The sequence below is a fragment of the Lissotriton vulgaris genome, chromosome 7 (assembly GCF_964263255.1).
Source record: "Lissotriton vulgaris chromosome 7, aLisVul1.2, whole genome shotgun sequence".
NCBI classification, from domain to species: Eukaryota; Metazoa; Chordata; class Amphibia; order Caudata; family Salamandridae; genus Lissotriton; species Lissotriton vulgaris.
In genome coordinates, this window is record NC_141695.1 from 1362257419 (window position 1) to 1362282441 (window position 25023).

General features: G+C 48.2%; 1 protein-coding gene across 2 annotated transcripts in view; it reads right to left on the minus strand.

Annotated features, from left to right (window-relative positions):
* The window catches only part of LOC147703701 (protein orai-2-like), a 90404-nt gene extending 65718 nt beyond the window's left edge, over positions 1–24686 (minus strand). The window contains exon 1 of one of the 2 annotated variants that reach the window (XM_086932052.1): positions 23922–24686. In XM_086932052.1, coding sequence (XP_086788178.1) covers positions 23922–24176 — 255 coding nt within the window. In that variant the 5' untranslated portion in view covers positions 24177–24686. Of the gene's footprint in view, positions 1–23889 lie in introns of both variants that reach the window. The other variant, XM_086932053.1, reaches the window with a different exon arrangement.
* Positions 24687–25023: the final 337 nt, after the last annotated feature.

A 25023-nucleotide genomic window follows, 5' to 3' on the forward strand; every position in this document is an offset into this window, starting at 1 on the left:
CCATTCAAAAGTTGAACCATTGCACAGAGTAGATTTCCAGCTGGAGTGTGAAGGCTCTTTAGTTACAAGGTTTTCATTCTTTCAGAGCATTATTCCTGCTGGAAGAGCCGGAACTGTCCCACTGAAGATATAATTGTTGTTGAGTGATGCAGTGTTGGCCCTGAGTGATAATGTGGTGTAGGCTTGCAACTGGACTAGTCCCATCTTAATGTCATCTGTGGCAACAATTTAGCAGATGAAAAATGATTGTGGCTATAAAGCAAAGATTCTGTTTTTGTCTCGGACAGCTTAATTGTTTTTAAAGCTGGCTTGCAGAATTTGCAGTACATTAGTAGAAGGTATAGGCGACTGCTATTTAAAACAAAATCAAAGTGTTAGTATATTGTTTTTAACCCCAGATTAAGAGAATTAAATTAAGGGTAAAACTCAAGTAGCCAATGAAAGAAAAGCAGCCAGGAATGCCCGACAACTGGCTACAGGTCCCGCGTCCAAGCAAAACATCTTGGATTGCTCGTCCCGTAATAAATAACGGTTTTCACTTTGCCTTTTGCAAGTGAAAACACGGCTGATGCTGCACGAGACAATGACAGTCTGAATCCATCCCCTGTAATCACAAAGGAGCCCCTGGATTGCAACGTAGCACGGGAAATAAGGGAGTGCATTTTGTAAACAGCCTCACAAGAGCAGTGCAGAAACGGTGCATCAAACCGAAATACTTCTGGAAGAGCCCATCAGATGAAAGAGCACCGTTCTGCAAAATGGATGATAAATGTTGTGGCGGTGTCAGCATCATCCCTACGCTTATCTTAACTTTAATAAGAAAAAAGAATGAGGGGTAAAGGTGGTTTCATGAGAGGGAGGAAGGACGGACATGGCGGCCAGCAGAGTGGAGTCGAAGGGGGCCAACATACAAGACGCGCTCTGTGGTGGGAGAAGGGCAAAGTGCAGGCGCTGAGTGTGAGAGGGAAGGGTGGTGGGGAGGGGGAGGGAATTAAAGCGCAAGCAAGACAGAGAGGTGGAGAGAGGCACGCCCGCTTGGGAGAGCGAGAGGAAAGCCAGATGGAGCCTCTGCTCGTGCCTGTGTGCGTAACCGCACACAGTATTCCACACCAAAAAGCTGTGGTCAGCTTTTTAAAGCCCACTCACTAAATGTCTCGCCAGAGCACTGCATGCGCTGGCTCAGGAGAGACCTAAAAAAGGGCCAAGTGTTACAGTCTACGAGATAGCGATCAGAACATCAAACAAGGAGATCAAAAGGCTTACACAGACGCGTGGGCGCTACTCTAGGTTGCTTAAACAAACAATACCCGAAAGAACTTGAAAGCAATGTAAAAAAAAAAACACAAGCCGGATAAACGGAAATTGACCCAATATAGGCAAGTTACCAAAAAACACAGGCATCAGCTGGCAAGTTCTACAACCTGCCTGAAATACAAGCTGCCAAAAATACATGTGCCAGGGCCACACTACACCAGCTTGGGCTTCTCTGGTCACAAGGACAGAGAGTGTTTTAATGACTTTCCTAAAGTCATGCAATTCTCAGTTTTCCTAATCATCAGTGGCAGTTGGGCACTGTGGCCCAGTAGGTACAATGCATAATGCTGGGATCAACACATGCATCACAACAATGGAAGGAACTGCAGCAGATTCATGGGGAAGTTCCAGAACCCCTTGCACTGCACCTGGCTCCATACAGTTCTGACCGCTCGAGCAGTGCCACTGTGTGCGCCATGGTTTCTTCGCAGGGCAGTATTGTCCATTGGTGCAGCTCACCCGGGCCCACTGAACCCTAATTATTGTTGTATTTTATCATTGGAACAGAAGCCAGGGGCCACGTTCTTCCTTGCACTAGAGCCAGGACATACTGCTACACTACTCGTTCTGCACCATTCAAAAGTTGAACCATTGCACAGAGTAGATTTCCAGCTGGAGTGTGAAGGCTCTTTAGTTACAAGGTTTTCATTCTTTCAGAGCATTATTCCTGCTGGAAGAGCCGGAACTGTCCCACTGAAGATATAATAGAGCAGCGATGAAGTGCAGGTACTGTCCATTTAAAGGGGCAGCAACCCTACTGAAACATACTCACAAAGGGTCCAGGTACCACACAGCAAACCTACAAAACGTACCCATGCCGTCCCAATTAGGATGTAAGAGCCCTGCTAATCATCGCAACTAGTGCCCCATTAAACCCTTAGCTGGCCTGATAAGAAGTGCAGCAGTCTCTGACATAAGGCATAGCAGCAATGCTGGGATATAATGACACTGGCCCATTCAGTGTATGGGAGTGATGCTGAATGAAGTTGAACTGTCCTGTTAACAATATAGCAGATCTAGTGAGGAGAGTGGGTAACTATTCAAACCTCCTACCAGTGAGCAACAGAACTACTAGAAAGGGCATAATGGAGATCTAATCCCGTCATCGCTGTTGAGACTACCAACAAGTTAAAATAGCCTCTTCAGATACACAACGTTATAAAGCTTGAAACACAAATTACCAAGGGTCACCAATCGACACACATGAAGGTGTCCACGCGCACCGACATCCAAACAACTACGTACGTAAAAAAACATACAAACATGTGTCTCATACACACAAGAGGACATTCAAGCACCTAGGCATACAGACCAACAAACATCTGTGCTTTTTGTTGCAAAGACAGTTGTGATTTATGCTTCAGAGATTCTCAGTTTTCCACATCTTCAGCAGCAGTTCATCACACATCTTGGGTGCCAAGAATTGGGCACCGCTGTGCCGAGCTCGAGATGAGTTCACTTTGGAAACAAGAGACAGCAGGGAGATGGAAGACCCTACGGATGATCCTTACAAAGAAGGGATCAAGAGTGTGGAAGATCTTGTAATGAGGAGAAAGACATTTAAATTGTATTCTTTACTCAATGTCTAGCCAATGGAGCCCTGTTTGGCCATTGAATCCATTATCTAACATCTGGAACTCCGTGACCGCTCTCCTAGTAAAATATTGAACTTGTCGGATAGATACCAACAGAACAACCAGGCAGTCTGTGGAAAGGTCACGGTCCCTACCTTAGCTGGGCGGCCGCCTCGCGCGAGTGCCGACTTGTCTAACCCCGATTACACCTTGTTCCCTTTCCCAAGGAGTTCTTCTCTCTCTCATCCCCTGCAGGTACGCCAGGACCCGAACACGGAAAACGGGATACCGGAAGCAGTTCTCCACGATCCCGGAAGTCCCGCCCCCAGTTACGGCCCGGAAGGTAGAAAAGCCGACGATCCACCAGGAAGGGCGTTCCAACCAGCGGACTCGTGGCAGGAGGCAGCAAGGAAGGAACCGGAGCTGAGAGCGAGGAGCGAGGAGTCGGAGAGTAGAGCTGAAGCAGAGGAGGAGGACGCCGACGGCGACGTGTGGTCTGAGGGCTGGTGGAGTCCTCAGGAGGTGGCTGGAGAGCGGCCGCAACTCACCAGGGAGTTGCGGCGGGCCACGTGAGTAACCATTATCCGTCTCCGTGTGTCTCTTGTAGATAGTTGTAAATATTGTGTAAAGCTGCACAACCCTGAGCACTATAGCACTATATATATATATATATATATATATATAGGTCCCTTCCACCCCGTGAGCACCCTGTTCACCCCTTGTCCCCCTATTGTCGGTCTCTTCCACCTCCCCATCCATCCCTCCCTCACCATCACCTCTTCCGTACCCCCAACTCCCGGTGTCGGTGGTAGTACGTTGCTTACCGAGAGCGGAAGACTAACGGCCCTGTCCTTTGTTTTTCCTCTCGTCCCAAACCTCCGAGGCCCACCGGTGTATGCCAGGACGCGACGACGCTACAGAGAGTGAAGGTGTTCGCCGGCCTGACGACCTCAGCCCAGCAGCGGGAAGTCACCTACCCTACATCCACATCGGGCATCTTTGGTACTTCGGATTCCATCAAGGACACCAGCGGCCCTCTCCCAGAGACTATATATCACCCCCTGTCTGAATCAACAATAAAACCAGCTAACCATAGCGCACTATATCTGCCCTCCCCGCTTGTTATTCCGGCCCGCCGAAGCCCACACCCCACAGGTGGTGTCAGAAGTGGGATTTCCCGGAGGCATGGAGGCCGCCGTCAAGAAACTGGCTGACAGCCAGGAACAGCTTGGACAAATGTTGGAAAGGTTCATGAAAACCGCTGAGGATGACCGTGGTCAACTGCACGATGTTCTGAAAGGACAAGGCACGGCCCACGATCAGGCCCTCGGGAAGCTCACGGAGGCCATGGGGCAACAAAGACCAGTGGCGCCCCTACCGTCGGTGGTCCTACAGAAATATGTAACGGGAGAAGACCCCGACTTCTTTTTCACAAACTTTGAACGACTGGCACAGGCAGCAAATTGGCCTGAAAATCGCTGGGGCCATTATTTAGGACCATTGTTGACTGGTGAGTTGCAGTCTGCCTACCAACAGGCCAACCTACAAGGGCAGACCCCGTATGCTGACATCAAGGCTTGCATCCTCGAGCGATTAGGGATAGACGAGGACTCCTACCGGATGCGCCTGAGACAAGTCCGAGAAGGGCCACAAGAGACACCGCGGGCCCTCTCCTACCGTATCCAGGACTTAACCACCCGGTGGTTGAAACCCGCTACGTCCACTAAAGAAGAGATAGTGGCTAAAATCAATCTCGAACAATTCCTCGCTTCCCTTCACCCGGCCACCCAAAAATGGGTGCAACAGCATGCTCACTTGACACTGGACAGGGCGGTTGAGATAGCCAGCGCTTACAGTAAAGCTCAAGAAGTGCAGAAAATAAAAGAAGAACACCTCCCTCGGGGGCCACATAGTAGTCACCTCCGCTCCCCACGACTACCTGTCCCCAGAAAGCCGGACCCAGTCCCTTTTGTGCCCTATCCAGTAATGCCTCGACCAAACCCACCCGGACCACAATGCTATCACTGTGGTGGTTTCGGACACATCGCTCGTCATTGTCCGCAAAAGGAAGAACCCATGGAAGTGGGTGTGACCCGGAATTATGTATGCCTCACGGCAGGAGCATCACCCCCACCATTTAGATGTCCTGTTAAGATCAACGACCATCCCCTGATGGCCCTTGCTGACACCGGGTGTAGACACAGTGTATTGCGCCCTCAGGACATGCCACATCCAGTCGGTCCTATCACGGGGTCCGTGGCCATCAAATGTGTACATGGAGACACCAAGAACTACCCCACTGCAAGAGTGACTGTACGAAATAGCACCGACCAGGGAAGCGCCCTGAACGTGGGACTGATCCCGAACTTACCGGAACAAGCAATCCTGGGAAGCGATTATAGTGGTCTCCCCCTCCTTCTACGAGACACTACATGCTCCCTTGAAAAATGGTGGAAAGAAGCCCCGTTTGCACAAAACCAAACACCGAGTCACTCTTCATTGAAACAGATCAAAACCAAGAATCAAAAGAAAAAGGAAAGAAGAGGGTATGTTGGAGCATATCTAGTACAAGAAGCACTACATCCCTGGGAGACAGACCGCGAATTTCGAGCAACACAGCAGGAAGATCCAGTGCTACAGAATGCCTGGGGACAGGCCAAAGACCACGAGGACCCGCTACATGTAGGTCCCTACTTCTTCCGGTCTAGAGGCTTGTTATACCGGAAGGCTGGACCACAGCAAAAACCCCAACTAGTCATCCCAGGTCCATTCCGGGACAAGGTGTTGTTCTTGGCCCATAGCCATCTCCTGGGAGGCCATTTCGGTGAAGAAAAGACAGGACAGGCAATTCTCGAAAAATTCTACTGGCCCGGAGTATATAGCCAAGTCAAACAGTACTGTAAAGAATGCCCCATATGCCAAAAGAACAGCCGCTACCGACCCCCTAAGGCACCCCTCCGTCCTCTTCCCCTCATTGATGTCCCCTTTAGTCGGGTGGGAATGGACCTTATAGGTCCGATGTTGCCTTCTAGGAGCGGCTGTAGATACGCTTTGGTGGTGGTGGACTATGCTACGCGCTTCCCGGAGGCGGTAGCCCTGAAACAACCCACCACCCAAAACATAGCAAAAGCATTGGTGTCTATCTTCGCCCGGGTGGGTTTTCCCGGGAGATCTTAACCGATCAAGGGACTCCTTTCGTGTCAGCCTTAATGCGCCAGGTATGCTCCCAGTTAGGCATTAAGCAGATAAGAACCTCAGCATACCACCCACAAACAGACGGTCTAGTGGAACGCTATAATGCAACACTGAAAGCCACACTTAAGAAATTATTGGGTTTAGAAAGCAAGAGGTGGGAAGAGATGCTACCTCTGGCTTTATTCGCCATCAGGTGTAAAACCCAAAGCAGCACCGGTTACTCGCCGTACGAACTGTTGTATGGGAGGCCTCCCTGGACATTGCTGGATATGGCTCGTGAAGCATGGGAAACAGAGCCCGACCATACCCGGCCCTTGCCCGAGTACGTCGACAACCTGAAGACCCTTCTCGCCCAAATCAGAGACATTGTACGACAGAACCTGGAAAACGCGCAAACAACCCAAAAACAACAGTACGACAAAGGAGCCAAGAAGCGGTCCTTTGCCATCGGGGATCTGGTATTGTTACTCCTACCATCCTCAGATCACAAGCTCTTAGGGCAGTGGCAGGGTCCATTCTCCGTCATCAGACAGGTGACACCTGTTACCTATGAGATAGAGACTGAACCTACTCGAGGGGTCCGTCAAATATACCACATAAACCTCCTGAAGAAATGGGAGGGCCCCCAGCCCGTCCTATCCCTTGACCCTGCGGGTGCCACGCTACCCTTTGAGGGTTGCTTCGACCCGGACCTGCCTCCCATGATGAAACAGGAACTGAGACGGGTGTTGTCCCCCGTACAGAATGTCTTCTCCTCCCTTCCCGGACACACTAACCTAGTGGAACACGCCATTAAGACTGAGCCAGGAGTAACAGTAAGACAGCGGCCTTATCGTGTCCCGGAAGCCCGCCGAAACATCATAAAAAGGGAGACAGAACAAATGCTACAGATGGGTATCATCGAGCCGTCAGTCAGTAGTTGGAATTCCCCAATAGTCCTGGTTCCGAAACCCGATGGCTCGGTGCGTTTCTGTATTGACTTTCGGGAAGTAAACAAAGTCTCTCGTTTTGATACCTATCCCCTCCCGCGGGTTGACGAGATGGTGGAACGGATAGGCGCAGCAAAATACATCAGTACCCTCGACTTATGTAAGGGGTACTGGCAGATACCCCTGAAAGAAGACAATAAAAGAAAGACAGCCTTCTCAACCCCTGATGGCCTGTTTCAATTTCGGGTGATGCCTTTTGGGCTACACGGGGCTCCCGCAACATTTCAGAGGGCCATGAATCAGGTGCTACAGCCCCACTCCAGATATGCGGGGGCGTATCTGGACGATATAGTGATCCATAGTGAAACATGGGAACAACATATGGGACATCTTCGGGCGGTGGTATCCTCTCTGGGTAGCCACGGCTTCACTATAAACCCCGCCAAAACAACGTTAGCTGCTCAAAGTGTCAAGTATCTGGGCTATCTCTTGGGCGAAGGTCTCATTCGCCCCCAAGACAACAAAATAGAAGCCATTCAATCCATTCCGTTCCCACAGACCAAGAAAGAGCTCAGGGCCTTCCTGGGGCTTCTGGGCTACTACAGACGTTTCATCCCTAACTTCTCACAAACAGCTGCTCCCCTAACCGATTTACTGAAGAAGGCCACCAAAACCGAAGACGAACTTCGCCATCCCTCCTTCTCTTTGCTACAGGCTTTTGAACATCTAAAACAGGCCTTGGTGTCAAGACCTGTCCTTGTTAGCCCAGACTATCGCCAACCATTTATTCTGCAAACGGATGCATCCGACCAAGGGTTGGGCGCCGTCCTATCCCAGAGAGACCCACAAGGGAACGAAAGACCCATATTGTACCTTAGCAGAAAACTTTATCCCAGGGAAATGAACTACGCCTGTGTCGAAAAAGAGGCTCTAGCGATCAAGTGGGCAGTAGACAGTCTCCGCTATTACCTCGAGGGACGAGAATTCATACTGTATACGGACCATGCCCCTCTGGAATGGATGGCCCGCAATCGAGGCCACAATGATCGCGTCCTCAGGTGGTTCCTTTCCCTTCAACCATACCGTTTCAAAACCGAACACCGGAAAGGGACAGAACAGAGGAATGCAGATTACCTTTCCCGTTTCCCTTGTTCCGCTACCCCTACAAGAAAGACAGCTAGGGAAAGGGGATGTGGAAAGGTCACGGTCCCAACCTTAGCGGGGCGGCCACCTCGCGCGAGTGCCGACTTGTCTAACCCCGATTACACCTTGTTCCCTTTCCCCAGGAGTTCTTCTCTCTCTCATCCCCTGCAGGTACGCCAGGACCCGAACACGGAAAACGGGATACCGGAAGCAGTTCTCCACGATCCCGGAAGTCCCGCCCCCAGTTACGGCCCGGAAGGTAGAAAAGCCGACGATCCACCAGGAAGGGCGTTCCAACCAGCGGACTCGTGGCAGGAGGCAGCAAGGAAGGAACCGGAGCTGAGAGCGAGGAGCGATGAGTCGGAGAGTAGAGCTGAAGCAGAGGAGGAGGACGCCGACGGGGACGTGTGGTCTGAGGACTGGTGGAGTCCTCAGGAGGTGGCTGGAGAGCGGCCGCAACTCACCAGGGAGTTGCGGCGGGCCACGTGAGTAACCATTATCCGTCTCCGTGTGTCTCTTGTAGATAGTTGTAAATATTGTGTAAAGCTGCACAACCCTGAGCACTATAGCACTATATATATATATATATATATATATAGGTCCCTTCCACCCCGTGAGCACCCTGTTCACCCCTTGTCCCCCTATTGTCGGTATCTTCCACCTCCCCATCCATCCCTCCCTCACCATCACCTCTTCCGTACCCCCACCTCCCGGTGTCGGTGGTAGTACGTTGCTTACCGAGAGCGGAAGACTAACGGCCCTGTCCTTTGTTTTTCCTCTCATCCCAAACCTCCGAGGCCCACCGGTGTATGCCAGGACGCGACGACGCTACAGAGAGTGAAGGTGTTCGCCGGCCTGACGACCTCAGCCCAGCAGCGGGAAGTCACCTACCCTACATCCACATCGGGCATCTTTGGTACTTCGGATTCCATCAAGGACACCAGCGGCCCTCTCCCAGAGACTATATATCACCCCCTGTCTGAATCAACAATAAAACCAGCTAACCATAGCGCACTATATCTGGCCTCCCCGCTTGTTATTCCGGCCCGCCGAAGCCCACAACCCACACAGTCCTAGATACGAGCGGTTCCAGTACTTCAGCCTGTAGAGGAATGAGGCAGCTACTAACGAGACATGTTGAGACTTCAGGAGAAAATGCAAGGCTTTTCTCAACAACAGTAACAAGGTAGGACCTCACCTCAGAGGTCACCTGTTTTTTAAGAGATGCTTTGACATTGAAAACTACTTCTGGGAATTTATTCCGCTGATGGGACAGAAAAAGGTAACATGCAAATCTGCCGTACAGTCCCGTCCCAACAATCAACGGCAAGCTGCCCATTCTTACTTGCTCTCCGTTTAAGAAAGTTGCAGTCGCACATAGATGGGCTGCCTACAGGCCGACTTGTAGGAAAGTGGGTTTCTGTTGCAGTAACCCCCCCACACACATTTTGCCAGACTACTGATGCACTTTTACTTGGTGTGCCTTAGGTCCTTGCCAATCAGGTTCCCAGGGCCTGTGTTCTTTCCCTCAAACTAACCCAAATGGCATCTCTGGCCACAGGTCAGTCCCTGGTAAATGGTTCCACAGGTACCCAGGGCACTGTGACTAGAGAAGGCCTCTAAGGGTTGTAGCACTTATTGGGCCCCCTTAGAGGTCCTGTACCACTACATGCAAACACTGCCTATGCAGGCTGCGTGTTTTGGTGCTGAACAAAGTGAAGAGTCGACATGGTACACATCCCAGTGTGCCATGCCTACAATCCACTGCCCTGACACAGATCAGTCACCCCTCTAGTTGGGTGCACTACACCAGTGGTGAGGGTACAGGTGCATGAGCCCTGTACCCCTACAGTGTCTAAATTGATTTTTAGACATTGTAAGTGCAGTGCTGCCATTAAGAGTATATGGTGCTGGGAGTTTGTCATTACGAACTCCACAGCACCATAATGGCTACATTGAAAACTGAGATATTTGGTATTTAACTTCTCAGCACATTGAACCCACACTGATGCCAGTGTGGGATTTAATGAAAAATGCACACGGAGGGCATCTCAGAGATGCCCCCTGAAAACTAACCCACCTCTAGTGTCCCGACTTAGTGGCTGCTTAGGCTGCCATCAACCGACATGTTTCTTGACCCCTGGGTTGAGAGCCTGCTTCTCTCGGGGGGCCTGAAACAATGCACATCCTGGGACGAGGTGCCAAGTCTCCTCCTCCAGGATGGGCAGGGTTCACGAAGGGGAAGCTTGAAAGGCATGCCGCCTTTGTGAGCTTCCCCGGACCACTTGCTGCTTTCAGCAACTGGTGCCCACTGGTTCTGTCCCCCACTTTGGGAAGGAGAACCAGTGGGAAAAACAAAGTGAGGAAGAGAGGTGTGCCCACCTCTACCAACTCCACCCCTCAGGTGGGGGAGGGGAGGTGAAGCACAACTCCGAATTCCCGCCATCTTGAGGATGGGGGACCCAACCAACCATGGACAGGCTTAGGACCCCCTCCCACTGGAGGGTGGCACGATAGGGGGTGTACCCACCCAAGGGAAGTGACCCCTTGGTCCCTGCCCTCTACCTACCTGTAACCCTCTAAATCTAGTATTTAGCTGGCACCCTGAACCTTGCTTCCTCATGTCCAAAAACAACAAGAAATAAGATAAGAAGAAGGACCAAAGAGCCATGTAGAGCTTACAAGAGGATGACGCCCACTGATTTAGCCCCAGCCCTACAGGATGGTCTCCCCTCGAACCTGCTACTGCGAAATCCCGATGTGTCCTGCAGCCAGCAACCTTAAAAAAAACCCGGAGGACCTGCCTTGCCTTGACTTCCAAAGACTGCTTCTCCCGTGAACCCCGGATTTGTTCAACAGCAACCTCTGGCAGCAGCCGGAAACAGAGAATCCAGCCCACTCTGCACCCGCCCAACACGGCCCGAGCTCGAGTGGAAAAACACCACAAGGTCACCATGGCGATCCTGAACCGAGATCCGGCGACCCCTGACCTGCCTCAAGCCGATGCCTGCAATCTAAATCCAAAAGGCCCCCTAACCCCGACCAGGAGCTGGTAAGAAGATCCAACCCCAAAAGGCATCCCTGCACCCGACATCCCACGGCTCTGTGTGCCCAAACCAACGGTGCCTAACCGCCCCCTAACTTCCCAACTTACCTCTCGAAGTGGTGGTCGCACCCAGAAGTCCGTTGTCTCCCTGCCTGAAGTGCTTTTACAAACCAGAGGTTCTCTATTAGAAACAACAGGGCGCCCAACGTCGAAACAGCACTCTGCACCCGGCCGCCTCAGTGCCGCTAAGGGTGCACCTTTTGTGCTACTTTATTTCCCCATTTGCACAGACCTAAACCCTAGGAGCTTTGCTCCCACAACCCAGTGGCCTGCTTGCCAGCACCCACCAACCGGTGGCCCACTATCCCCCATTGGATAACATTGGGCCTCTACACTCTGCACCCGGCCGCCCTAATACCGCTGAGAGTGTAACAAGAGTGCATCACTGACCCTGGGGTACCCCTGAGTCTAACGCCAGAACCTTAACTCCCGCCGTCGATAACTTACCTGTGAACCGATAACCTGTTTTTCCTCCATAGGATAACATTGACAATTTTCTTCCAAAAAGTTTCTAACTGTGGAGTTTTGAAATCTAAAAATATTCATTAAAAATCGCACAAATAACCAAAACGTATTTACATACCTGTTTGCAGGAAATGTCCCAGTGCTGAATCTAGGTATCCAGCACTGAGTTAGAAAAGTAACGTAAAAAGTAACTTACCTGTAATTTACTGAAAAAGCCTATATATTTCAATGTACTGTATTTGCTAGGTATTGCAACCTACTGCATCCCCTGGAAATCAAAACAAAGTACAAGTCCTATTGCTTTTTTAAACTGTTCTACATTCAGCAACTTATTACTGTAAAGTATTTCATGCTTACCTGTGCCAGGCTTGCTTGGTTCCCAAAATAAAACAACAGTATATATTTTTGTACAAAAAAATAAATGGCCTAGAATTCAGTTCTCGAGTGTGTGAATTCATTTGATGACGGAGTGTGTACATCAAATTCTTAACACTGTCCTCTGATACTGCCTTACTGCTCGACCACTCTACCACAAATATAGAGCAAGGTTCTATCTAACTTTAACCTCTGCCTACCTCTAGGGTCACCTGGACTCTATACACACTATAGCTCATTTTGGTGAACTATATATAGAGTCAGTTTCCTACACGACTTTGCCTCACTGTAGATGATGAGGCTTTCTATTCTCGCTGGATGATCTTCTGTGGGTCATCTGTTTGGGATATTCCTCTCCAGCCAAATAATCTAAAGAGGTCAATCAAAAGGCAGATGCATATGGTTAAAAGGATAAAGGGCAATGAAGAGCACTGTGGGAATAGTCATCCTGGCCTTGGCTGCATTTGCCCCTGTGTTTTTCAATCACATTAATGCACTACAGGCTTTGTGATAGGTCCCCTCACACCCCTCCATATTTCTACCTGTAAAGGTAAAACATGTTTTTTTAAAACAATTTGTTCAGGACACCTTGGTGCAGCGTCTCTTCAGTGCAAATGTCTTGTAAACAAACAATGGCCCAATGCAGGCACTGCTCCACAGCTAATGTTTAGAGTTTTAAGGGACATCCCGCCGAGGCTTCCCCATTCGGATCGGTGTACCAGGATGCGTCTTCCTGCCCAGTGTTTCACAGAGGGATAAGGGGCTTGAAAAAAATTCCGCATATTTCATAAACATTGGCGCATGAGCCCGCCAAGACACGCATGGTCTGTAAGTTTTGATAGATCATACATTGGTAGCTAGGCACAATGACACAATGGTAAATCCTTAATGTTTTGGGTCCCTCACTTTTGGTTCACCAGGTGAACTACTTGGAGAGGAAGTGTGATCTTTATTCTTTTGTTGACTGGCAACATTGTATGGTTTCCCAAGATTATAGTGAAGGTCTCACCTAGCTGGGTGTCCTACATTTGTTTTTTTTTCTTGCCTTTTAAAACCCTACTTTCATTCTGATCCTCTCATGCCTTGTTCTTGTCTGCTTTACCCACTCTGAGCTTCTCCTTCCAGTAGGGCCTAGAAACACTGCAATACATTTTGTTCCCATATCTGTTGCGTTGAGATTATCTAAAGTGAAATTCTGTGACTTGAAATGTGCACTGCTTTCATTATCCAGTAGTCACTCTTCTACAAGTAAGTAGGGGTGTTAGAAATGTGGTTAATTACATGAAATGTTGGGGAAATTTTGCGAAATTATGCATAATTATGCATAATGCAAATCCATCATTTACCACTAGATCTTAGTGTGAAATGCACCTTCACGTCATATTTTGCTGCAAAGACACATTTCCAGCTTTAAAAAATAGTGCAACAAAACACAATTGCTAAGAACTACAGTCATGCACATTCTAGTTGTTCAGACTGTTCCTACGCTAGGTTTGTACCACGAGTGGCAGCTTAATCCCACGACTGGGGTAATTTCAAGTATCAAATGTAATGATAAATTCCCAAATTTATGTGAATTATACTGGTGAAATTTAAATTTCACCTAGGCTTACAAGTACTCGGAAAAGATCAGAGAAAACAGCACCCAAAGTCCTCGCTTTTCTTCCTCCTTTTCTTTTGTAGATACCTGGCATGAGCTCCTTTCATCACATAACACACCCATGCATACATACAGAAAGGGCTTTTGGCACAGCCCTTTCAGCCATTGCATACTATGGTTCAGCTGGCTATAAGCACTGACTCATACGATGTCTCTTAGCACTGTATAAGCCCATGATATTTCATGGATGTGCACTACTTCTCATCCACATAATTTTTAAATCCTTTTCATTTTCTCCAAGAGCCTGCAGCTGCAAAGTGTTACTACATTGCTTGCTTCCGTTTTAAGTGCCTAAGACACTTTCTTTTATCGTTTTAGTTTACTGGTCCAGCATGGCTGTAAAGTAAAGAAAAAATAATCCAAAATGTCCACCAGCACTACTGTTACCTGTGTGCGCTTGAAACACTAGACATGCAACCATCTTGAAATGCCACACTCATAAGTCAGAGGCACCACTGGCCACCTTGGCTGTTTTTTTAAACTTGACCGTTCCATCATGGCTGATTGTTACGTCAAAACAGTAAACTTAAATAACTTTTTTTCTTCTAAAGAGGGAATGGAGAACAAATGCTGACAAGCACTGCCAAAGTCAATAGGTTGGTACTCACATTGACAAAGCCTTTTCTGGGGGGAGGGGGGGGGGGCGGTTCTCCTTGGTACATCGACCTGTCTTCTGTTTAGGTTCCAGGTCTTGACAGTTTCTATTTGTGTTTCTATTTATCGTTTGGTAGTCTCTTTTTAGTTCCCATTTTTGCGATCCCTGTCCTATAAAAAATGTGTGTGTTTCAGAATAGGTTTAAGTGTGAGAGTTGTCGAATGGGCCAGTGAGGGTGAAAATGATGCTCCAGACACAAGTTACACAGCCCTGCCAAGTACCACTTATCAGGCGTTAGACTAGCGCATTTCAGTGTGGCGGTGCATATCACCGCACTGAAATCCAATGTCACTCATTATAGCGCCTCCTCAGCTGTCAAGCCAGGATCGCTCCTATAATAAGGCACCATAGAAGCTCAGCCCTGCCAAGTACCATGCATCAGGTGTTACATTAACACATTTCAGTGTGGTGTCCCGCATCCCTGGACTGAAATGCAGTGTCAAACATTATAACGCCTCCTCAGCTGTCAATCCGAAAGCGCTGCTATAATAAAGCACCATACAAGCTGCAGTGCAGTGCGCGGTGCACGCTGCTCCCGGCAGGCTCGGGGTCTCTCTGGCTTAGCTGCTAGAGCTCAGCTGCACAGAGAGTAGTGCTACAATGTAACAATAAGTTACTAAGTGCACCTGACACGGCGCAGTGATATCAATGATGTCAGGAGGATGGGTCAGAGTCTATGTGCCCAATTGCTACAGAGTGTGAGTTAGTTGACTGAAATGTGACTTCATAGACAGGTCTGGCTCCTGCCTCCTGCAGCATGAGCGGGTACGCCGCAGCACAGTTCAAAATTAGCTGCTAGGCAATAGATTAAAGTATGGCAGCAAAGCCTGCACGGCATGCTATTGCGCTATATGTAATCCCACGATAGGCCCCCGACCCCAGATTGTGTACCGCACTCAATCATGACTTTTTTTGGGAGAGGTCGCTGCTTGCACACCCACTGTATCCGGCGACTGCTACCGGACCAGACCCCCACACGTGTCACGGCCAGCGTGTCTGCCATCAGGACTGACCAGAATCATTGCCGTGGGAGAGCGGGTCATTCGGCGACGGTCCATGGCACAGTTGTTGCTTGTGGCCAGTGGGCCTGCCAATTGCCAGTGTGTGTTGAGAGTCAGGTCAGTGAGACTTTGCTATCAGACTGCTATTTGCTTCATTTTGAGCTGCCTGGGACCCTGTACTGAGTCATGCACCCTGTCTCTGCTTGTTTTTTCAGCTGCGCTAGTAGCACACTGACTAACTCGAGTGGTTTGGGATGGGGGATGGGGGACGGGGTGGGGGTGCGACTACAAGCCACTGACTAGACGGTAGCTGAGCAACTCTCCTGGTTATAGCGGCTGTAGCAGGTTAGACATTATCGACTTGGATTCAGGGGTGGGGTGGGAGTGGGCTGGTTTACCCTTCCAGGGACCCTCATATATTTCTCTGTTAATCACTGTGCAGGTGATATGCCTCCTTATATTGGTACATCTGAGTATTCCATTCCCTTGGATTGCTCAAGCTAAACCGAAAGTCTTGTGTGTTAAAGCACTGGTTCTAAACAACATGCATTGGGGCTCACAGATTATTTTTCTTTTTTATTCCCTTATTTCTATAAATATGGTCACTGGTATTTTGAGGTATAGTATTTCACTTTCATTTGTGTTGACACATGCTTCACAACAATTATGTGGTGCATCGGGCCAAACAGTCTGGCACAACCCCGAACTCTGTGGTTGAGAATTTATGCTCTCCTGGCCAAGCCAGGCTGTTCATGCAAACCCCCAGTTTCACTGTTTGCAGTCTGGATTTGTTTGTTATAGGAAGGCAGATGTTGTTGGTGCAGTACTTTGGGAACAGCTACTCTCTGCTACTGGATTGCTTGATGTTACACCTAAAGTTGGTAAAATCCCCTGGGTTCGGTCTGCTTCATATTTGTGCTAGTCTGGGAATGATAGTATTTGCTTTCATTGAACTAATGCATCCGACTAGAATTATTTGCAAAAGGGAATTCCAATACTATGAACTTTGTTTTCCACTCACAGGAGGGAATCTAGTGATTTCCTGCTTCCCTCACCAAGTGATGAAAACAAAAGTTACCCTTAGAAGCTGCCACACATTTAATTGGCATTTAATGTGCCCGATTTGCATTCTTGCTGTAAACCAAATGAGTTCATTTATAGGCTTGGCATGTTTCTAGACGTGGAAGAAGAATTGCGCAAATGCACAATCTACTTCTCTTGTACATAGAGTTTCAGGCACATTGCGTCACCGGAATGCAACAGGTAAGGGGTAAGATTTACTGTACACACACAGTGCATCGTCCTTGTACTTGAAATTGAGGTGGGCAGTCACAGTCGCACAGGATTTAGATGACCCGGCCCACTTGTGGAACTGCATAGCTACAGGTGGCAAAATGATGGGACTCGAAGTCTGTCCTCGTGCTCCTTGAGCTTCTGAGGCACAGACGAAGCCTTGGTCTCATGCAGAACTGGTGGTTCTTAGGTACAGTCTGAGTCAGTGGCAGAGGAGCATCGCACCACTGGCTCAGAGCCAGCAGCTGAAAAATAAAACTATTTTAATTTTCGTTTTTTATTTTTCAGGCGCTGGCTGAGCCAGCGTGTATTGGTTAGGGCGGGCCATGGGGGGGAGGAGTGGTAGGTTCACTTTTAAGTGTGCATGTCAGTTTGGCCGGCTGTCCTAGGCCGACCAAGCGGATGTGCGCACTCAGGTTTCTCCAGCCCAGCTGTATTGCAGAAACAGCAAAATTCCCTGTGCCTGAGCATGCATTACTCCAGCATGCTTAGGCCAATCCCCACGCTGCTCTTTTTATTCTTTAAAGCAGCATGGGGATTGGATGGAGAGACTGTGATGCTGTCCTAGGTACTGCTGGGACCAGGTACTGGAATCAGAGGAGGGTGAGACGGTGGGCACAACCAGGTATCTCTTTAAAATCGTTTTTATTATTAACCCTCCCGCTGTGTGCTCTCTCGCCCCCTCCGCACCCCCTCCACCCACCCCTTCACTCTTTATTTGGGTTGCCCACCACTAGTCTGAGTGACAGCCTGTAGCTATGAATAAAGACAGTGACGCCAATCAATTTTGCACAAGAGGAAGTTCTGCATAACCCCACTGCCAAATGGTATGGCTTTCCATGGCTGGGTGCATTGTGCAGGCCACCCAGATATTTTGACTGGGTGTGTGTGTTTGATTGATTCAGATGCTCCGTCCAACACCACACCCTTTTGTACCACTTTTGGCCGCCATAAGTGTGGCAGGGTATGCTCAGACGTGAGTCCCTTGCTCACTTTGCCACTGGATTCAAGCAAGCCGGGCTGAAGACGGCTGGAATGCCAGAAACCGGTCCTCGGAAGCTTGTTTCCGGTCCAGGGAAGACATGGCTTGGCAGTTCGGGCTGGACTGTTCCCATGAGGCACTGGGTCAGACTGATTTGCATATAGCCATGTCTGAACTGGGATGACAGAGTGGGCTAAAGAACGGTGATGGATTAAACCCAGATCTTTTGACTGGGTGTGAGTGTTGGATTGATTCAGATGCTCCGTCCATCACCACCCCCTTTTGTACCGCTTTTGGCCACCCAGAAGCACAAGCCTAAAAAAACACACAAACTCAAAAAAAATTGCTTGAGCTACTGTTCAGAGCCTTGATTTAATTTGTAGCAAAGGAGATTTGTGATATTTGTGCTATTCTCAGTATATTTACTTAGACATGCGACTGATAAATGGAAGTCGTTTAACAATTATTTCTTGCGCTTTGCAGCAGTTAACTTAGAGTTTCTCGTAGCTCCAATGGGTGTAATTACTGGTGTTTATGTTTTCCTCGTCTTCATAACTTGATTTTACTCGCGAGAAAGTGTCACTCATAGTCGTTGAAATGTCACTCATAATTACTCTGAAAATATGAAAAATGTCACACTTAGCAATTTGAAACCTTGGCAGCTATGGCTACAGAAAAGACATGTTCATTCAAAGACAGGCGATGCTTAGCGTGTGCTCGCATCAACAGAGAGAACAGTAAAAATACCACACTCCTAGGATTAGGAATACAATGTATAAGAATTAATACATTTAAAAAAATTACATCTAGGCTACCATGCAGTGTAAAAACAGAAAATCGTTACAAATGAGCACAGAGTATGCACGGATGAAATGAGAGCCCTGTGTTGGAGGTAATTTCGGTGACTGTTGAAAAAGCACCGACCAATCAAAAACTAAAAAGGCAATTTTCCGACACGTGGAATGCAAGAGAACAAGAAATTAAATTGAGGAGTCATTTTAATACACTTCGAACTGCTTTCAATAGGCAGTGCAGGCTATAAGATTTCTCAGCTGAAAAGCCACACCCATTCCCCCAGTAAAGATATCTCAAGAGGGTGCGACATCTCGCTCTTTCCTCCCCTTCCGCCTCCGAAAATAATGACGCACCCCAGCTCGTACCAGGGGTACGCTTGCAGGAATCTTTTGTCATGGATCTCTGATGCAACTGCTGAGGGCTCGTGCAAAACAGAATAGCCTTAAAAAAAGTGTTCTGAAAATGCGTATACGCCGGTTCAGACGTCTTTCAAGACTGTGTCTGGACATGAGGGCGTGGCACAGGGCGGGATCAGGGTTATCAGCAGAGCTGCATCTTGACAGTTCGAGTAAATCTAACTACACTGCGACATTGACATGCCACGGGTAAAAATGCACATGGAGCGCCTTTCCTAAACTATCCCCTAGAACACAGCGCGTTTGGGCTCATCCACAAGACCCGCGCGCTGGCAGCACACTGGTGGAAAACAACAACCAACTGCTCAGAAATAGGCATCTGTGCCTACCGAGCCTGCCGAACCGCAGATCACAACACGTTCAGAGATCAGATAAATGTCAGTAGTTTTAAATGCAGCTTTCATCGCTGTGTAAGCGAGTGTCCATTCGAAGGTACACGTTTCCATTCAAATGCTTTTTTTTTTCAACAACAAAAATAATCGGGCACTCATGTACAGCTATATTCTTCTTTAATGGTCTCAGTCTTTTTTTTTTTTTTTTTTTTTTTTTGTAAATTTAAACTTTATTGTTTAGTTAGTTAAAACCATAACAATTTGATATATTTCGCACACATTATAAAAATGTATAAATTATCATTTAAAAAGGATTAAAAATGTTTTATAAGAGCAAGAATTGAGAGTCAATGCTTTTCCAGATTATTAACAGTTGAGATCTTCCTGTTTTTTAAGATATTTCTCAAATGCTTGCAAGAACTTCACCAACTTGCAATGCATTCGAGGGGCAGTTGTATCCAAGCTTCCAATTATAGCAGATCTACATGTTCGTAGCTTCTTGATCCGAAAGCTTTGCTTTAAAAAGTATGAACGTTCTTTAGACAGCTTCCTACAGTGGCAGATTATGTGTATTAAATCTTCTTTGGGGCTACCACACAATCGACATTTTACAGCTACATGCTGTTTCCAAGCTGGTTCCTCTGCCAATGTCGGGAATTTGCCAAATCTCAGTAACATCACCTTTCTTTTAATGAAAATGGAATATGTTGTTTCCAGGTACACTGCTGGGGTTAGTGTTTTATAGCCGTTTATCACAGCCCAGGAGTGCGAGCGATGGGAAAAAATCTCTTTGTCCAATACCAATGAATGGAGTTTGGCCGCTTTATTTAATGCCTGTTTTAGTGCTGCAAATGACAGATTTTTATCCCATAGGGTTTTTGAACAAGTCACCTCCAAAGCGTGCGTGAGGAACTGATTTGCTTTGGATTTTTTTTGGGATTCAAGCTCTTGCCATAGGTGTGTATTAAGGTTATTGTTAGTTGCTTTTTGCTTGATCTGATACCATACCTTGATATAGGAGTATAATCTGCCCACAGTTTCGTTTTTTATTCCAAATTCTAGTCGCATTTGGGCTGGCGACGCCATCCTGGGTAATCGTAAGACCTTCTTGTAGATTTTTGTTGTTAAACTGTTAAGTAGGACCATATCCTTTCCATGCAATGCCTCACTTGCATAGGACAGTGTTGGAAGAACTTTGTTGGCCATTACAATGATTAAAGGTTTAAGTGATGGACCTTCAAGTTTTTTTGTCAATGTACTTAGTCCGAATATCAGGGCACCCGCTCTTTGCGTCAGATATTTCTTCTGTTCTTTAAAATCAAGCTTATCATCCAGATAGAAACCCAAATACTTGTATGCTGAGACTCTCTCTAATGGTTTTCCTTTTAGCCAGATGTTACAATTAGATCCACGGCGATTGGTTATCAACATGGATTTGGTTTTTGAAACATTTAAAGCCAACTTATTTGCCAACAGAAATGTTGAGAGTTCAGTAACTAATCTGGTTATACCAACTTTCGTTAGGCTCATGAGTACTATATCATCAGCGTAAGCCAAGTGGGACAGCTGTAGGTCTCCTAATTTAGGTGGGTGAGCATTACAATTGTTCAGTTTCACGGTGAGATCCGAGATGAAGAGATTAAATAGATGAGGGGCAAGGACACACCCCTGTTTGAGTCCAATTGATGTAAAGACTTTTCTCAGTCGATCAGCAATATATTAATTTCCACAAAAAGGGGAAGCTGTAAAACCAGTGACCCAGCAAATGCACTATAGGCCCCAACACAAGCTAGAAATTCCTACCACACACACCCATCTCCTAGTTTGACATTAAAAAACATACACTAATTGAGACTAAATGGGTCCCCACAACTATGGTTCACGGCACTACTGTTAGCTAGGCCCCAGAAGAAAGCCTGGGGGCCTTGGCACCTAAAAACAGAGCTTCTACAAGCGAGTTTTGAAAGCATAGATAACAGCTATTAACTATGCTACCACAAACCCAGAGCTAACAAGAGCAAAGAGAACACGAACTAGGAAAAAAATCGGAGCAGCACCCTATCAACTCCAAGGGGGTTTAAGAGGAGAGAGTGATTTTGAGCCCTACCACCCAGGGCTTTTCGGGCGGGTGGTGTGGTCCAGTGACCACAGGGGATACCATTAGTGGGCAAGTTAGACAGCTGGTGCCAGACTCTTCAAAGGAGAAGGAAGTTAGGACTGACCCCATCTTTGTTCTAGTGAAGTAAAGCCCCATAGTCAGCGGATAGTAAGGGCCTGCTTTTACTTGGTTATTGAGGGGTCTTGTTTTGATGAGACAGTGCGCAACTGTGTATGGAAATGGTTACAGTGTTGCGGATTAGCAGGTGTGCAGGTAGGGTGTCTTTTTTTGGACAGGATGTCAAGATTTTAACGGAATTAGTGCCCGATTTAGATCTTGGCGGACAGGTTACTCCAACTATGACAATTATACCGTCCTCCGAAATATAGAGCCCATTATTTCCCATGTTATTTATATTTCAGCAGACAGAATATCCATCACCGTTGTGACGGAGTAACCCGCCCACAAGATCTAAATCAGGGCTCTGTTGAGACTCAGGTTGAAAGGCGCAGGGGTGGCAGCTGCCCGATTTAGATCTTGGCGGACAGGTTACTCCAACTATGACAATTATACCGTCCTCCGAAATATAGAGCCCATTATTTCCCATGTTATTTATATTTCAGCAGACAGAATATCCATCACCGTTGTGACGGAGTAACCCGCCCACAAGATCTAAATCAGGGCTCTGTTGAGACTCAGGTTGAAAGGCGCAGGGGTGGCAGCTGGTTGGCGATTTTAAAGTCCTAAATGTAGTAATGTTTGGATGAATGTAGGTTTGGAGTGATTAAAGTTTTTGTTGTTCTACAAGGTTATGTTTAACGCTTATTACAGGAGGGGAAGGCGGATGCTTAGTGGGGCTGTGGTTTTAAATTATTCTGAATGGCACATTGCCAAGGGTTTGTTTACCTACAGAATGCACCTGTTTCATTTAAGTAGCCTTTTTTACATTCTATATGTCTTGTGGCTTCCAGGCTGCATCATCCTGCCTGAAAAGAGTTAATCATTCGCACAATGTAAGTTCTGAGAAGACCCCAGCGGCTAACATCACTAGTAATAGGAAACGCAAACCCAACCCCCAGGCATCAAGAACGAGATTCAGCCCAGTCATAGCATGTGTGCAAAAATACACCCAGCTTCCAGACTGTAACTCAGATTACCAAGTAGTACAGTACTCATGATTGGCAGACAAAGATACCAAAGACAGGCAAGCAGCTGTGTACTGACCCACAGGAACACCTTGGATCCAAAAAGTCACGAATATACAGGGATGGACATATACAGATATATATGAAGCATTTACATAACACAAAAAAATATGACGGGCCCCTACAGAATATTGGGAGGGGCCCTGAGACTCATATCTCAGATAATGTATCCTTGAGGTAATAGGGGACCCCAGAAGGATCCCCACCTTCCGTACCCTAAGGGCTGCCTCTAAAATGAAAGTAGCTACTCTTTTTGCGCCGACCTAGTTCAATAACACAGGAAAGCACAAGGGCGGGAGGCCTGAATGCTTTCATGGAACATTTAAAGTGAAAACAGAAGTGAACCTACACACAGAAGAACAACAGACAGAAAGAGTTGGGGATAAACAAGCACTGAGATTTGCAGGAAAAGATAAAGAATAATGTCTAAACTTTGACTAGCGCTCTTTACAGTTTCTCTGATCTCTAGGGGTTAAAAACAGTTAATCGCGACGAAGGCCTCTGGGATTATGCAGTAGGGAGGGACCAAATTATGTTGCATGTTTGACTAAATTATGCAGCAGTAAAAGACCATTAATTAGCATAATGCTGCACATTTAGCGCTAGCTTTAATTTGACATTTTTACAAGGGTCAACACTATCTGAGCAAAGGTGTCACCTCATTAGAACTAGTTTAGCACCCAAATCCAGCAATAAGCAAGAGGCAACAGGTTACTGTGCTTTTAGTAACTTTTAATCAGTTTGAGCTAGAACGATTTTCTTTGTAAACATTGACAGATTACGTAGCAGATTGACCCAACTCGATAGTACTCATTTCAACCGACCTCAGGAGTATTACCCTGAGTGACAGCACCAGGATTGGAACCAGAAACCAACACGTTAACGCACAGAATCATACAAAGGGTGCATTAGGCTGGGGCAGCCCCTTCTGACAAACACACCCAACAGTCAGTATTGTAACGCAACATGATGGGGCTTCCTGTAGATTGTGGCGAGCCCCCTGCATCCCTCAGTCTCCCATAGCTCACAGATATTCCTTGGTCTTGGCTCAATGGGGGGTCCTTGAATGGGATGGAGACTCCCTAAATACACCCCCCCCCCCCCCCACACACACACACACACACACACCCCGGGACATTCACAGGGACTGTAGAGGCCTGCGTTACGCCTCTGAACAGTCATACTGTCAGATAGTGCTGATCAGTGAGAGCACATTTAATAAAATGAGCTGAAGAGAGTGGCGGGAAGACAGGGGGCGACAAACAGCGATACTAACATGCACTCGTGCATGACAGTGACAGAAGCTGTGAGAGAGGTAGTTGAGGAAGAACACATAATTGGAGATACGCACAGTGACAGACAGACGGACGTTCAGACCCTCACCATGGCGAAGCCGGAGAGCAGCGCCGAGGTGCGGCTGGAAGCCTTGAGCTTGGCGCGGCTGAGGTAGAGGCGCCTCCAGTTGAGCGCGTGCACCGAGTGCTGGTTCACGCTCATCAGCTCCACGTAGCTGCGGCTCACGAAGTCCCGGTAGGTGACGGCCGGCGCCTCCCCAGTCAGGCTCGGGCTGCGCTGCTCCTCCTCGCCGCCGCTGGCGTCGTCTTTGTTGCCGCCACCCACCTCCGCCGCGGGCTGCATGGGCGCGCAGGGACTCTCCACCCCGCCACTGGGGGGGGCGCGGCACCGCTTCACCCACCGGCCTGGGGCAGCGCCTGGGCCCCTGTGGCGAGTGTGGGAAGGCTGAAGTAAGGGAATGAAAGAGTCCCCGCCGGCAGCCCCTGTCACAGGAAACAGGAGGGAGGAGCCGCTGTCATCGAGGGCGCAGGTGGGAGCAGCTGCAGACACCGGACGTCCCGAGCGCGCCCTGGACAGAGCGGCACTGACGGGCTGACACACAGACACGTGAAGGAACCGCGCAGGGGGCACTACCACAGAGGGAGCTCTGTAGAGGGCTCCAGATGTACTCTCATGACGGGTCGGTGAAGGAAAGCCCCGCAGGCGTGCCTCACTGACAGCGAGCAATCCACCCTCTGTAGGGCCTCAGGCTGGGGAAACTGATCTCTGCTGGGCAGCAGGGGGTCGAGTGGCCGGCTGCAGGAAGCACTGTACTGTGCAGCCCCAGTGATCTCTCCGCACCCAGACCAGGGTGGAAGTGAGTCACGGGGAGGGACCCAGGCACTCCTCCCCCTCCCGGCAGACACACAAACATGAAATGCACACAGAACAGAGCGCGGAAGTGTGTGAGGAAGAGTTAACTTAAAGCTAAAGCTGCAGCTCCTGCCTAGAGCAGTTAGAAGCACCGGGGAGTAATCCTCGTGCAAGAACAAAGACAGTGGTCAGCATAGGTGTGAAATATATGGACGGGGCTACCCCTCCAACTATAATACTGCTGGGGACAATGGGTTTCTGCTGCAGTCCTTAGGATGGCACAATACATGCTGCAGAACTTTAGGGATCCTCCATAGCCTACTTGCCCTACGTACCA